Source organism: Falco cherrug, chromosome 12, assembly GCF_023634085.1.
Source record: "Falco cherrug isolate bFalChe1 chromosome 12, bFalChe1.pri, whole genome shotgun sequence".
Lineage (NCBI taxonomy): Eukaryota > Metazoa > Chordata > Aves > Falconiformes > Falconidae > Falco > Falco cherrug.
The window spans coordinates 8,882,782-8,898,964 of NC_073708.1; the positions used below are offsets into that span (position 1 = coordinate 8,882,782).

The 16,183-nt window shown below is 41.3% G+C and overlaps 1 protein-coding gene across 3 annotated transcripts in view; it reads left to right on the forward strand.

The window, feature by feature from the left end:
* Positions 1-16,183, forward strand: part of DNM3 (dynamin 3) — a 187,029-nt gene that overhangs the window by 112,610 nt on the left and 58,236 nt on the right. For all 3 annotated transcript variants that reach the window (XM_055724417.1, XM_055724416.1, XM_055724415.1), the window contains exon 15: positions 4,740-4,849. In XM_055724417.1, coding sequence (XP_055580392.1) covers positions 4,740-4,849 — 110 coding nt within the window. The remainder of the gene's footprint in view (positions 1-4,739; positions 4,850-16,183) is intronic.

Below are 16,183 nucleotides of genomic sequence, written 5' to 3' on the forward strand. Positions count from 1 at the left end.
ACAAGGTCTAGCACGGTGCCTGGGCGTCAGGTAAGTATTAGTTACTAATGTGGAAAAAAACATAGTGTGGTGTCAGTCTGGAAATCTAGTTGAGAGGCAGAAATGCCAATGTTTTTGTCTAGTTCCCAAGCTTTCATTCAAAGCTGTCCCTCCTCAGTTTAAGATTTTAAAGGAGTTTACAGTTTTCTGTCGTTAATACCTAACACTGGTGTGAGAGGCATTTCATGGACACCTCACTTGGCTCCCAGCGCGCAGTAGTTACTCTTTGAGAGCTGTACTTTGGGTACAAATGAAGCACAGAATGAATCCTGCTCTGAACCAACCTTTGTTCCAGCTTTTCCAGCATGGCTTGTGTTTCCAGTTGGGAGTTTGATTTCTTTGAACTGGCGGTCCCCACAGTTGGCATAGATGGGTTTTGGTTGGTGTCACAACCCCCCAGTTAGAGACTGGTGTTCTAAAAAGCATTACAGAGTGGTGAGCAAACCCGCTGGATGCCCCAGGATGTAATGGCCAGCACCCGGGCTCGGGCCAGCCTTTCAGCATCTGACAGCATGTATTTGAATGTTTGAGTTGCCCTGCATGAATTCTGCTTCTGGTCCTCAGAATAAAATACAGGGAGTAAAGTTTGCCCTGTGTGTTTCTGTTGCCCCGTAGGGATCTGGAAGAGACAAATAAAAATCAGAATCACCTTTGAGAACTGGAAGAAGCTGAAATAATTTATTTGTTTATTAATTACATCTCTTTCCTTTGAAGCAAAAGAATTTTTCTTTTCCCCTTCTAATTCTTCTGATTCCCCTTATAACCCAGTTGGCTGCCACCGTGACCAAAGTTTCTTCTGCTGCTGTTTGTATGGAGCCTACAAAGTTCCAGAAGCAGGGAATGCTATCTGCCCCTGGCTGAAAAATGAAGTTCATGAGCTTGGAAGTGAGACCTCACTGGGGGAAGGGGAGGTGCTGTTGTATATTTTGCATCCCTTGTGCCATTTTGGACTTTGGCGGTATTTATTTTTAGTACATTTAAACACTGCAGAAGGAAGGGGCAGTTGTAATATGGCATATTTACATTGTGCTGTCAGTTCCTGGCAGCCTGCTCGCCTGTCAGAGAGCAGAACTAGTCCATTAAGGATGTGAGTGCTACTTATGCCCACAAGTGGTGAAACACGGTCTCAGGAGTGGGCAGGCCCCCCTAGGCTAGCAGGTTGGTTTGTTTTTCTAAGGTGCATTATGGGGATTTTTATATTTTTTTTTTCTTTTTTTCTTCATGTTACAGAAGCAGGAATGAGCCGTGCTACCTCCCCCTTTTTCCTTCTTCTCCTCTACTCTGTATAGGAAAAAGAGAGGCAAAGCCTTTACATGAGATCAGCGTGTGCTGGTTTTTCCCCTCGTGTCACGCTTAAGTCCTCTGCCCCATTATAAAAATAAAAATCTATAAATAAAAAAGAACAAATGCTGAGGGGGACAAACTGGACCCACAGTTATGTGCATGTCATCGCTTGTAGCAGTGTGCCTAGCCCCATTCCTCCCAGGCTTCATACATTCCCTATTTCTCATGCGGCCAGCCTCTCAGGATGGGAAACAGGCACAGAGTCACAGATAGTCCTGGCCGGGGCTTTTTTTGCTCTGCCATAACATAATATTAATCGAGCTAAGGCTGAAATGATGTTGGGCTCATCTGCTATTGAATTAACTCACGCTCCATTTGTACATTTATTTTTTTCCTCCTCTCTTTGTTTGGGCGGGGGACACTTGCTATGGGTTTTGCTGCCACACTTTAATGTTGCAGTAGTACCTTTCTCCTGGAATTAAGCAGTATTTAGGTCTGGTCTCTCGTATGTGACATGCTGTCTGTTAGTTTCAAGCATAGGCACCCCGTGATTTCCCTTTCTTGGAAGCTGCTCTGTCTCACATGTGGGTAGGAGGCCATGTAAACAAATACCAGCCACTTCTTGCCTTCGGTAGGCATTTCCTTCTTCCCGGTGGTACAGAAGAAACACTTTCTCACCGTTTGCCATCAAATGTTTCTCAAACTTTCCCGCTTGTGGAATTTTTGTTTAGACAATCAGATTCTTGGTATAGTTTGTTTTTTTTCATCAATTTTATTTTTACTCCTCTGTGGTTGCTTGGTTTGTCAGTAAATAGTGTCTGTCAGAACAAACACTTCATCAGGAACTTCTTACGTTTCTGGTAATTGTATAGTAAATCATTATAAGCATATTCTGTAATAGCGAAAGGTAAAACTAAAAATGAAGCTTATCTAGGTTTTTTTCTGAGTTATGATGGAATAAAAAACATTGACATTTCTGTCCTAAAGGTTTTAGGTTATATACTAAAAAAAACCATCTCTAAATGCTTGAAGTGGAAAACAAAGCATCTTACATTACCATGCAGTCCAGCTTTCAACTGAAAAAAACTATTTGCATTTAATTCAAAGTCTAATATGGGTTGTCCTGAATTTATAGCCTAGGATATTTTTCAGGTGTGTGTCACTTTGTCTCAGTAGCGAAGCTAACACATCATTACCTTTTAAATGCTACCAGAACTACTTGGCATTTAAGTTTATAATATCAAACCAGATCAGATCAATAAAAATCAGTATTGGAGGACAGGGTACTTCTAATTTTTATACACAAATACCTGATCTAAAAGTTCCTTGTGTAGTTTCATTTACTACTACTTATTTATTTTTTAATTGATAAACTATGAATTTACTTTGCTTAGTTTTATTTCTCTCCGGGGTGCTACTTACTGAACAGATGACAGTATGCTCTCCCTTCAGGGGGAGCCGCAAAGGTTTGGAGGGTGTATATTCCCTGAAAGCGGAATATAGATGTGAACTGTGATATGTAGCTATGGACTGGTGCAGAACTAGACTCCTTCACCAGAATTATTGTTAGGTGAAAGAGTGAAGATTACACATGTGTATGAGCTTCTGTGGGTAAGAATTTCTAGGATGGCTAAGCCAGAGGCAGTTTGAAAATGCATCGCATTCATTTTATGTAATACTCCCACACTGGGTTTGATAACTCTTGTATTCAGCAAAACAAGGCAGTAGAAACCATGCTTTTCCAGAATGGCCTTTGAAATAAGTTTTTTCCTCAACAGAGTCCTGTTGTGAAGCTGTCTAGGAAAGTGAGCCATTGTTGGACAAGTCACTCTGTTTTTCTAGTTTCGCTCTTAGGTACGTTCTCATCCAGTTTAGTTTTGCAATCAGCTGAGGCTTGGCCAAGTCGCGCTGCATCTGCCCTCGCGGGATGCACATCTCAGCCTCGCTGGGGCTGCTGCCAGTTCTCGGCGGTGGAAGGTACTTCTGCCTATTTCTTCTGGGAGATACATATTGAGGAAAGTGACTCCTTGTTTGGTTTCTCCTTTTGCCCTGTTTTATGGCATACGTTAAACTGTGATCTCATTCATATTTCTTACTGGCACGACCACTGTACTTGGTGTCCCAGCTGACAGTGAGTGCAATGGGTGCTAGACCTTTACACCCAGTTCTGGCGATGGCTAGGCAGAGCCTACTCAGTCTTGCTTCATGTTGGCAGGTAAGGGACCATGAGGGACTCCAAAGCTTTCCAACACTGGTGATTTGTTGAACTCCCACAGAGCCATTGGGTAGCCAGGTTCACAAGAACCCCATTTGGTGTCTGCTGTGCAAATTCCAGGGCATAAATCCTCTCCCCACTCCATTGCTGCCATGGTGATGGCACTGGACTTCACAGTACCTTAACGGCCTTTGAAAGCTGTTAAACTCTGTGCCGTTTAGTGCCCTTGTCAGCAATTTTATTGTGATGGGCAGAAAGAGAATGGGGGTGTGAGGGTGCAAGTGTTGCCCCACTTGTCTTTGGATCGCTTCTGCTTAGCATCCGGGTGTATTTGCAAAGCAAAATGGAGAGGTTTGCCCTGGTTTATCCATCGGTACAAGGACTTCAAGGAAGTTAAACGCAGGGAAGAGCTAATAATGTCAGGGCTTTTTTGTTCTGACTTCATAAGGTAGCTTGGGAGCATTACTGGTCCTTAATGTGGAGTCACAGGAAGCATGAAACCTAGAAAAGGTGAAATCATAGTGGTTGTGCTGTAAGCGAGAGTTGTGATGACAGCGCAAAAGGAGTTGGCTACAGTAAGGGTGAATAGATAATTCGTGCTGTTTGGAGAAGCCAGTTCATTAGATTAGTCTAGTTTTATTTGTATATGGTATATGTAAAACCTCAGTGGTGGTATGATTTTGATTGATTTGTGTGATTTTTGTATTCCCCTGAAGGAATGAAAATTTATCCCTGGGATCATTGAATGCCATCCCTAAATAATTAATAATAGTAATTCTAGATAGAGATTAATTTTATGTCCCAGGTTACTCTGGTTGCTATGGACATGGTATAAGAGTTCTATATTGATTAGGCACTTTCATTTTAGTTAAGTCTGATCCTTTTCTTTTTAGAATTCAAAGGAATAAAGAATAGTAAATGTAGATGCTTATGTATTTGAAATGGAATTTTTTTGTTAGGAAAACATTTTTTTGTTTGTTTTAAAAGGATCAGTGACAAAGAACTAGAAGTGAGATTTCATTTCTCTTGCAGGCATGTCTATAAAAGATAAGCAGACATTTCAATTTTGGATATTTCCTTTATGATAATAAATGTATTAAAGGCATTACCAACTAAATAGAGCTTGCGAGACCAGGCTTCTTGGAAACCTCACATAGTATTGGTTTAATTTTTTTTTTCTTTCTTCCCCTCCCCCCCCCAGGAAAAAGAGAAGAAGTATATGCTTCCTTTGGACAACTTGAAAGTGCGAGATGTTGAGAAGAGCTTCATGTCTAGCAAACATATCTTTGCATTGTTTAACACGGAGCAGAGGTAAGAAAATGTGCTATTCTGCAGATACTTCTATGAAACTGTATTTAGCTGAGCATTTTAATAACTGGGAGTGCAGTCCTGGTCTTTCCACTAGGTTGAGTGAACAAAGGTCTTGATACTCTTGATTTATCTGCTCCTTTACTGTTGCATAATTGTGGGATGAAAGGTTAAGTGTCCTCCTAGCCACTCACGGGGTGAAACAGCTCAACGGTTAGTCATCTAGCTCTTCTGTATGGCTGAATAATCATCTCATGATCCTATTTTTGTTTTGTTTGGCAATCACCTAGGCTTACCAAAACATTCATGACTTCTGTACCTTGTGACCAGATTCAGCTGGTGTAAATCACAAAAGCGTTGTTGATTTTCACTTTCTCTGGTGGAAAATCTTGTCTGTTTATAATCTTGGGAGTCATTCTATCGTTTATTTGGGTTTAAATACTGCTGAATGGAGAGCAAATGGGATTCCTCTGCTTCCCTAGTTAATAGGGTCTTTGCTTTGTAGTGTTTGCCTCATACTTTTCCTTTCGGACTCCATCCTCTGATTGAAGTGGTGTGGGTGCTTTATGGAAGCCTACTCCTGATGCACAGCCGGTTCAGATGACTGTGCACAAATAACTCAAGGAAACATGACAACACCGAAAGACATGCAAGTGACCTGTAAATTTTATTTTTTTCCTTACTGGAGAGTTGCATTTGCAGCTGTCTCAGTGGAATTGCATTTCAGCGGGTCAGGTGCAATTTCTGTAAGTTCTTTTTCAGGAAAACAAGTAAACTTAATTGTAGTGGTAGCATGGATAGATATCCTTGTTTTCTACTTTTTTTTTTCTGTTAATTCCCTTCACACCTGCTCCCCTTTGCCTTGCCAAATCCTGGCAATACATTCGGATGTTGCTGGAGATGGTGAGGGCTGGATGTGGTTCCCTGCACAGCCAGCTGTTATTGCTCCTGAACTGGCCAGAAATAGGCCTTTCAGAAGCAAGGAATGCCCCTCCCTCCCACAAAGCAAAAGCAAACCACAGGATTTCTGGACTGTCAGGTTTCTGCTGGCCCCAGAAGCGTGAGGACGCAATGTGACTCTTGCTCTGAACTACCCCATGAAGGCTTTGCCTACATCTGCTGACATCTCAGCTAGCCTACATGTGGATGTGGTCTGCCAGGAGATGCCCTTTGAAAGTATGTCACGCACATACTTGCTGGGAATAAGATTTCAAACACTTGACCACTTGCATTTCTGGAGCACAGAAAAAAGCTTTGAAAAACTGTTCATGTTTTTAAAAACATAAACGCTTTTCAGATGCTGGAAATTAATGTAATTCTGATTATTCTGCTATGGATATGTGTGAATCGTCCCAACATTGCACAAACATCAGTCAAGAAGGATAACTTTGTCCTGGTGGCTTGGTATCAGCTGTACATATTAAGTTCCTTCCATGAGATATCTGTTAATTTTAGCTCATTGTTTTTCCTTTGTTTTGGCTAATGGCTTTGATTATTTTCATCATCTTTTAATATTAATCGATAAAATGCTGTGAAAATCCAAGAGAAGCATACGTTTCCACTGGCAAGTTTGGGGTTTCTTTGGGTGTTACATAGCTGCAACATTCATGTTTTCACTGGATCTTCGTACACACTGGACAGCCACAATTTCAAAATCGGATGTCTAAAATATTTGCCGTGTCTGTAATAACCCTGCCCATTTCGGCCGCGAGTAGACCCTCCAGCATCTGCAAGCTGCTCTAAAAACATCCTTATATCTATATGGGCATGTTAAGACACGACAGCATAGTGATAAGATGACAAAATAACTTTGCCTTGGGAGAGGCTGTTTGTGGAGACAGTCCTCCAGCTTGAAAGGAGGCAGAAGTTGGTTTTGAAGAAATATTTATTGAATTCTGATTACGACAGCGATTCCTCTGTTACTGTAAAGCAGCTGATTGTTTTATATTTCTAAAAATCTGCCTGCTGGTGCAAACTTGATAAAAAGAAGTTTAGTATCGCTTCTCACTGTCCCCTAAATTCATAGATTGCATCAGCAGAAGCAGGGTTAGTGCAGCTTGAGTAAAGTGATCTGGCCCTCAACTGAGGACCATGTTCCCTGTCCCACATTGTTGGGGAAACTGAACCCGGGGATCGGTAAAGATTTGTTGATATAAGGAGTCTCTGTGGTGTTTTACTTGATGCTAATCCCTTGATTTCTGGTTTCTAGTGGGGGGTGTGAATGTGGCTTGCTTTTCAAAATTCATGTAAAAATTAACTTAGTTTCTGGCTATAGTGGTTTTGGGTGGGGTTTTTTGGGGGGTGGTGGTTGGGTTTTTTTTTGATTAAAAAAAAAAACTTAGCAATTGAGAAAGAAATCGGCTTTCTCTGAGTTTGCCCACTGAGGGTTCTGGTTATGGAACCATTTTGCTGTGCAAGATGTAGATCATTAAAGAACAAAGGCAAAATCATCTGTTCCAGCTTCCATGATAGCATGGAGATTATTCTGTGTCTCTTCTCTTCCCCCCCCCAAAATCTGAAGCTTTTTTTTTTATTATTGACTCTGCAAACTTTCTTAATGTTCAATTAAAGTATTTTAATTTTCAAGTAAAGTCCCTTTAGGACACGAATCTTAATAAGCTTGTTCTCCTTTTCATTCCCAGCCCCTCACTGCATAGGTATTTGCTGCAGCCATATGTTTCTGATACTGTACATTTCAATAGTTTCCTGGATTATGCACTGCATTTTTTCCATTTATGAAAACCTTTCCAGTTCTGAAATATAGTTACCAGGAAAACGCTCATTTCACTGCATAGAAGGAAAAACCATTTTGAGTTAGCTGAAGCTTGGGGATAGATGGGGAAGGGAACAAGCAGTATCTGTCATTTTGATTTACTGCAGAAGTCAACAGTTCTCCGACAGGAATCAAATGTGACTTGGTAATGTATAGTAAATGGAGACTGTGACGATTGATTTCACAGTGAAGATAAATTCTCATGAAATGAACATAATTGCATGTTTATGAAAAGGCTACGTTGTGAAATAATTAAATTATTTTCCTCTGAGTTTCTAATTAAAATAAATAAAAAGAAAAGGGGGGGGGGAGAGAAAAAGTCTTTGTGTGAAATAGATACAGTACTGCTTAAAGAAGGGGAGGGTGAGTTTTGTTTTTCAGCAAACTAATTTATTTAAAGTTTTTGAGTGGGCCAATCTACTTTATAGACACCATGAAAGACCTTTGGAGATGGACTCCTCTAGTTTACTTACCTTAGCAGTACTAGATATTAAAACAGAGTATACAAGAGCAAGTGCCCTTTGACTCCCAGATCATTTTTGGCCCTGTCCATCTACATGAGTCTTCCTTTAAGCAGCTGAAGTTGTGCTGTGGGGTCAAGCAGTATGTGTTTAAACCTAAAGCTGTCAAGAAAATGATGCTATTCTGTGTTAACCATCCTTTTCTCCTCCACAATAAACTGCTGGCAAGTCTATTCGATTGGAAAAGAGATCAAATATATTAAAAGTGTGTGAAAGTAATTATACTGTAGGGAGAAAACCTAACGTTTGCAGTACTGCTGTGGAACATAATGTGAAGTTGTGTAGATGTAGCCACTGACAGACTTTCTTAGGCAGAGCTAAGAATGGAGGAGAGAGGATTTTGTCAGCGCTTCTGCTTACATGCAGTAGCTTAACCGGTGACGTCCTCATCGATGAACGTGTAAGACTCTTGTGTGGAGTTCAAGAACAAACAGCAAATTCTGCCTGTCCCAGAAAGTTGACTTTCCTTCTAGGATTTCATCCCAAACACTTTCCCTATTCCCCATGTATTTCCTGTAAAAAATATTCACTGATGGGTGCTCTTTCTTTTAGCTAAGTACTGTAGCCTTCACTGTGCCTTCCTCTAGGATGCAGCAGTCCCATCTCTCGCTAATGAAGAAGCACAAGCAGTCATCGTTTCTCATGATCTTGCCCAGTTGACTACAGGGTGCACATGTCACTATTTTACTAGATTCTGTGCTGTTCTAAAGTAATCCTTTGCCTTTGCAGTAGAGTAGTTGCACTTTTTTCCTGATTTATTTATCAATAAATTGTATTACTGTATTACAATGCCATCTAAATACTTCTTCTCCTTTAAGTAAAGGAGAAATAATGAGTAAAAACTTTTTTTTTTTTTTCTACAAGCAGAGAAAAAGCTTCCTTTCTACCTCTTTTCCAACTCTGGAGAGATGATTTCTTTCTGTTTTGTGGGAGAAAAGGTTCTACTAGCTAAAGATTTTGGGGGTTATAAAATGGTAGTAGGCTGAAGCATTTGTTGAACTGGTGAATTTCCAGGCTTTTCTTACCAACACTGGGAGTAACAGCTGTACAAAGAGGAAGAGTTACCTGGCAGTCCTTTGTTGCCCATCCCAGAAAGCTGACTTTCCTTCTAGGATTTCATCCCAAACAATTTGCCTATTCCCCACATATTTCCTGTAAAAATATTCACTGATGGGTGTTTTTTCTTCTAGCCAAGTACTGTAGCCTGGGCCGAGAACTGTAGCCTTCAGCGTGCCTTCCTTTAGGATCTATGCAACAGTCCCAAGACAGAAGCTATGTTCCTCTTCACACTTACGCCTGGGAGCCAAAGAAGCAGAACTGATGTGTGAAATTTCCCTTTCCTTGTGGAGGAACATCCCACCAAATCTCCCCGTCTTTTACTTTCCTGCCCAACCAGGATCTGGATGAAACCGAATGATGGTGCTGCTTTCCTCCCCTCTATGTTTCTGCGTGATAGCGGGATGTGAGCAGCATCCTGGGGGAGCAGAGAGAAAGCACGGGACTGTTCCTCTGTGCCTTCACAAGAACAGGTTCCTGAGAGCTAGATGCTCCCCATAATCATGATGCAGAGCAGCAGAACCCACTACCGCTGCATCAGAGTTGACTGTCTGGGGCAGGCTTATTGTAGAAACAGCTCCTTAATCTGAGAAACAGATGAATGTCAAGAAGAGTGTGATCAAAAGGAAGTTTTGAGGGCATACAATAGGGCTGGAAATAGAACTGCCAGATGATGAATTTTAGCTACTGACTCTGGAGTACGCTCTGACTGTCAGGAATCGTATTGTATGAGAAACCGTGTTGTCTGGTAGGACCCAGGAAAGTACCCTGTGTCTCCTAAGCAAAAGGTATGGCTGTTTATTTTAGGTCCATGTTGTTGGCTGAGTGTTGCTCTAGAAAAGGATGGAGCACGAGTCTTCTCTGGGACTCCGAATGCACTAGAGCTTTAAGTACTGAATTTCTTCTTATGGACAGCAACTGGTTAACTGCTATCCATATATAAGGGAAATTGGGCAAGAGCCAAAATAAAGGGAACTAGTGAAAGGAGACCGGGTCAGAGGAGGTGTTGGATGGAAGCCAGGCTAAAGGAGAAAGCCTAAGATGAGATGTATGTTTTTGAATTACTCAGAAAGCTAAACTCCAGGAAGAGCTGGACTGTAAGCTATTCAGAGCCCTCTCTGTTAGAAATGGAAGAACGAGAGTCTATTTAATTAAAAAAAAAACCCCACAAATTTAACCCAGAAAAAAAGCTGCTAACATTTGTAAATAAACTTTTAAGATGCTGGTGAGTACAATATTTAAAAATAGGAAAAATATACAAGCCTAAGGAATAACTAGCCTTTATCCCCGAGTCCATTCCATTAAAAAAAAAAAAAGAGGGGAGGGGAAGGTAAAAACAAAAAAGGTTAAAAGGTGGGGGTGTTTTTCTGGAATATTTCCTTATTGTCATCATTGACAAAAATTCTTCGTATGAGAAAGAAAACATAGTATGGTGGATAGGTGGTGTAGCTATTGAGGGTTAAAACTGGTATTGCCAGGCAAAAAGGGGGTTCTCAGGGAAGGGAACCAGCAGTGCCAAATCCATGCTTTAAATGTCATAGTTACACTGGGCTTGAAGAAAATTCCCTGGGGGGATCGTGTGGGCTGTGAAACACCAGTGACACTGACCAGGGCACGGCTGTTGGCAGCGTGGGCTGTGTCACGGCTGGCAGACTCGCCGCAGCTCGCAGGCAGCTTCACCCTGCGCGCTCGCCGTGTCCCAGCGCGGCGGGGGTCCTGCCGTCCCCCCCGCTCACCGGGCTGCAGCAGGAGCCGGGCTCCCCCCAGCTCCCTGGGACTGACAGCTGGGAGCAGCTTTTGCCTCTGGGTGGCCCCAAGGCGGATTCCAGAACGGGCTGCCATCCCTCACCGTCAAAAGCATCAAACCTTCTTCTCCGGGGAGTTATGGAATATTTTAGTGCCAGTTACTGTTACTACTGCAGATTTTGGCCTGTGCCATGTTAGTTTTGGCTGCGTTTCTGTTCTGCATTACATATGGGTAGATACTTCATGGTCCAGGCTCAACTATATACCGATCAGTATATCTCCTGCTCGTCTTCACCTTAAAATTGGGGGGGGGGTTGCGTGTGTGAACTGGAAAATATCCTTGTATTTCTGGGAGACCACTTAGCTGAGTTAGGTGGTAAAACCCTGAAGTGCTGTTATTTTGTGCCATTGTCTCAGAGGTTGTCTCTTTGGCGTTTCTGGATATTAAGAAGAAAATCTTCAGAGACACGTGTAATTAATTTTAATTAGCATTCACATTGGACTGATCTGAAATGGCAAGCCTTGATAGAAAATGTTAGTCATTGCTGTTAACTCGGAGCAGATGGTCATTATTGTTTCTTTAAAATACATGATTTGCAGAGCTTCTATGAGAGCTCTCTTCTATGAAAAATAGTGCATATGTTCAAACCAGCCGTTGTGGAATTACAGGTGTCTATAAACTGTAGACCAAGCCTAAGGTTGAATAAGCAGAGTCTGTGCAGTTGCGTTACTCGTTGAATAAGTAGAGAAAATACAGCAGGGTTTTGCCCAAGATTCTCTCTCCCGATTGTGCATATATATTTGGAGTATCTGGATTCGGTTATTTTCTCCCTTTTTTGTTTTAGGTGACTATTTATGAAACCCATATTCTGTATGATTTCAATTTCAATCAAACGAGAAACATCTAAGAATTGAATCTTTTGTGGTTTTCAAGGCATAAAATTGGGCCGATGTGCATTTGGTTCTAGATTTCTAAAGCTCATTTTAATTCTGCTTGCATCCTAATAAAAAGACCAGACATTTACCAAAAAGTCACTTGAGATGATAAGCACAGTTTGAAATCCCTGTGAATGAAGATATTCCTTTATCTTTCAGTCTGTGAGTAGCTTTGATTGTTTTAGCGCGACTGCTCAAGTTAAATGTGGCTTTATGTTCCTTGGAGGATTAAAGTGTCTCATAGGCACAATTAAAATTTCACTTAATATTCTTGCTCTGTAATTGCTGTTCTGTCTCCTCCCACGCTGGCAAGAATAAGCGTATCTTCATTTAATCTTGGTTTGTATTTTCGTTCTATATATATAAAAAAAAATATTACATGCATATACGACACATCTCTGTCTACTGAAATGTTCCAGATCCAACTCAATCTAAAAGCTGTCTGTGCGTGTGGTTAATATGATAATATATACACATGTTTATTAACTGGGTTTGTAATGTGTCTGCAGTGGTTGTCCTTAATATTTTTCCAGGTTTGTTGGAGATAAATATTTTAACCTTATCTTAGTATTAAGCTATTGCAAGAGGTACTATATTTCTCGAGGTCTAGCAGCTGAGTTTGCTCAGACAGCAAACAGTTTGATGTGCAGCTGCTGTAGAGGGGACCCCACTGGTATTGCCTTTGCTGTAGGAGGCTACTAGAAAGTTCTTTCTTTGTGATTTTCCATCGTGTGCTATTCACCTGTTGGTCTGGGCTTGTATAGTTCTGCTGGTTTATAGGCAATCGAGCCTTCTCTGTGCAATGCTGGCAGCCCAGGCTTCAGGACTAGTAGGACGGGAATGCCAGGAACTCGCAGCTGGGCTTAGTCTTCCACCTTAGCTGACACTTCTTCATTTCCTTTTGTACACTTTCAAATATTTTTATTCAAAAGTTTTGAATTTTGAAATTCAGTGTTCAAAAACTTACTCAATTCCACCATTTTCATATTAGAATTCTTCTGTGATGGGAGGGGTTAAAGAAATGCCTATGGACAATGTAAAGGTAATTTCTGCCTTAGGGAGTTGACTTTTCGCCCTGAAATATGTGGGGGAAAGGAATCCAGTGTGCTGGAAGCAAAGGTAGTAATGGAGTGAAGAAGCTGTAGGGTGAGCAGAGTTAGAGCTGGGTGTCTGCTGGGCTCTCAGGTGGTGGGGTTGGCCTCAAGAAGGTATGTCCTGTGTGTGGGATGCCTCGGGGATCAGAAACAATGCTTTTAGTCCAGTTGTCTCTTCCTCTCCATAAGTAATTATGTTCTGTTTTTTTCTGGAATGCAGTTGTTGAGGTTTATTTATCTAGAGTATAATAAAACCTGCAGATAACGAATGGTATTTTCCACTCTGGAAAGATAGTAGTAGCATGATAATTTCCGGTAATGCCACTATAGATAAATTTTCGTGGACTGCGCAGGATATTAAATCACAATGATAAGACCCTACAGGAGGATGCAGCATTAGGTAGATGTGGTATATGCATGTAGCTTTCCACAGCTTCCCCGTTTATGTGTTAACATTTTAAAAATATTGAATATTCAAGGGAAATGTTGCAAATAAATTGTACTTTGAGGCATGTTCTCATTTGTTGTATCTGTTTTGTTTCTACAGTCCCTTAGACTTAAAGATGCCTGAATATCAACAGGATTTGTATCATTGAGAGTTCATCTTTTTTCCTTCTTGGTACACTGTGTTATATCATTCCCTTTGATGTATGGCATCCCATTGAGCCGCTATAGAGATGACAATGAGAACATGACCTCACTGTATTCCATATGGAGTAAGTAGGTGAGGATTGAGTAGTAACTGTTTCTGTGCTGGTGTCTTCAGCAATTTTAAAAAGTGGAAGATGAGAACAAAACAAAAGATCTGAATTGTTTTCAAGAATGTCTTTACGGCTTTCCATGAGATGCCAGTGGATTTCTAATGAGTAAAACATGCTAGTGTGTTTTTGTCAGATTCCACTAGTAACAGGAAAAGGACACACTCTTTTCAGAAGTTACTTTGGCTCTTTTTCCTTTGATTAGTTCCCGTGCCTGTCAGCCTTTCTGGAAGAAAGGAAGGCAAAGGAAGTCTAGTAGCAAGAAGGCTGGTTTGGGAGGCAAGCATCCCTTTCCCTACCCTGCTGTAAGCTTCCTGGGAGTTCTGGCTCAGTGTGTACATCCTTCAGATCCTTACTTATCCAGAAACTTGTGTCTTTGGTGGTGGTGGAGTAAGATTAGCTAGACTAAAATGGTGGAGCTCTCCGATACTGGAGGGAGAGGGGCCTTGGAGAGCTGGGGCCATCAGCTGCTTGGCCATAAGGTGTCCCTAGACCTAGAGAAAGTCTTGGTACAGAGACAGTAATGCGGGACTGCCAGCTCCCATGTGTGTGAAGTGGTCAGCTAAAATCCCTTCTTGTCCAGCTATGTTTTGTGTAGCAAGTCACAAAATGCCAAGAAGTTTAATACATAACATGACAGTCCTGAAAAAATGTTTTCACAAGCTGGTGTCATGTTGTTTTGCTCTTGCAGATAAGTATTTTTGGAACTTCCTTATCACTATGTTTTACAGCCTTTATTTGCTCTATTGTTATTTTTAGTCATCTTTTCTGAGAGGACCCTTTTACCGTTTCAGCTTCCTATTTCTTCAAAGTTATAGCTGCTTAGTTAACTTAGCCAAAAATCTTATCTCAGTAAAAGTTTCTCCTAACAATAAATTAAAGCTTTTTTTTTTTCTTCGTTTCCACAGACACACACCACCACCCCCGGCCACTTCATTTTGCTTCTCTCTTTATTTTTATTGAGTTCTTTGTTTGGTTCAGTAAATGTTCACTCAGAGATCCACAATATTGCCAATTGAATAAAATTCAAGTGTTTCGTCGTCAGTTTCAGACAACGGCATCTGAGGAGGTCATCCAGGGTATTACATGCCTTAAAGTGGGATTAGTATATTTGGAGTCGGAAGAAAAAGGTTTCATGTTAAATTCCTAATCAATAAAAACATCTGTAGAGCTTTCAATCATTCGTACTGTCAGTGGCTTTGCCTGAACTATGGGACCTGAGCCTGGAGTGTCTCTGTCCCTTTGCGGGGGGGCTCTCGGGGGGGCACGCAGGTGTGCTGCCTGCAGCCGCACCAAACCACGTGCTGGGGGCATCTTCGATCCAGATACTTGCAAGGACTGTAGTGCAAGCCCGGTGCTGAGCTGATAACGTGATGGTTAGGTGTCACGGCTGCTTGGTGGTCAGGTGGGAACCCTTCCTGTTCAGTTACAACTTTTCTAACTGTTTTTTTATCTGGTTCCTGAGACTACCCCTCTAAAGCAAGGCTTGGAGCTGTCTGGGGACGTTGCTGGGAGTGGGAATTGCATCAAGTCCATTGCATTCCGGCAGTGTGATGGTGAAATCCCACCAGTCCTTGAATGCTAAAGAAGTTGATCTAGGCAGTGATAATAATAGCTTTAATTCCTGGTTCTGTAGCATATTCAGTGGTTGTGGTGTGGGATTTTTTTTTTTTTCCCTCAAAACATGTGGCAGAAATGACCTCTGTAGTTGCACGATGAACCCGAAGGACCTCTTGTCATTGCTGTCCTTGAAAGTGAACTGATCTCCATCACCCCACCCCCATTTCCCCTTCTCCATAGCTTGCTAAGGAAAGCAAACAGTCTGGTTGCGATGGAAGATGGATTCTTGTGCAACTGGTAAGATCTAGCAAAATGTGGTTTCTGAACCTTGGTGAGCTAAGCTTGTAGCCTTTCCTCAAAAGGCTGTTGGCTGACAAATTTACAGCGATCTGGTCTGTATATAGGATTTGAATGTGGAAACTAATGGCTAAACCATAAGGGGAAAATCTGTTCTGTTTATTGGAGAATTTACAAGTACCACCTTCCTACATACGTATTTTTCCTCCTTTCTTTTTTCTTCCATTAAGTGATTCCCTATATTTATCTAATTATGTGAATTACCTGCAAGAGGTGTTAATTAAACGTGCCTCGATTTTCTTACTATGACAGCAGACATCAGAGGTTTGGTTTGTTTCTTTAAAATACCTGAGTATGATTGTTTTCTTTCCCCTTTTACTGATGATGTCTGAAAGCTACAAATGGTGTATAACACACTGAAAGAACTCAACACGGGGAAAAGTTGCACCATTAATTATTTTGATATTTACTGGTTACAGCAGCAATCGGTGACAAGACACGCGGTTTTGTTGGCACGTCTTACGTGTTTGTCCTCTGCATCACAGCAGCCTTTTTGTTTTCCATAAAAGTGCTCCATTTTGGCAAAAGCTGGAAAA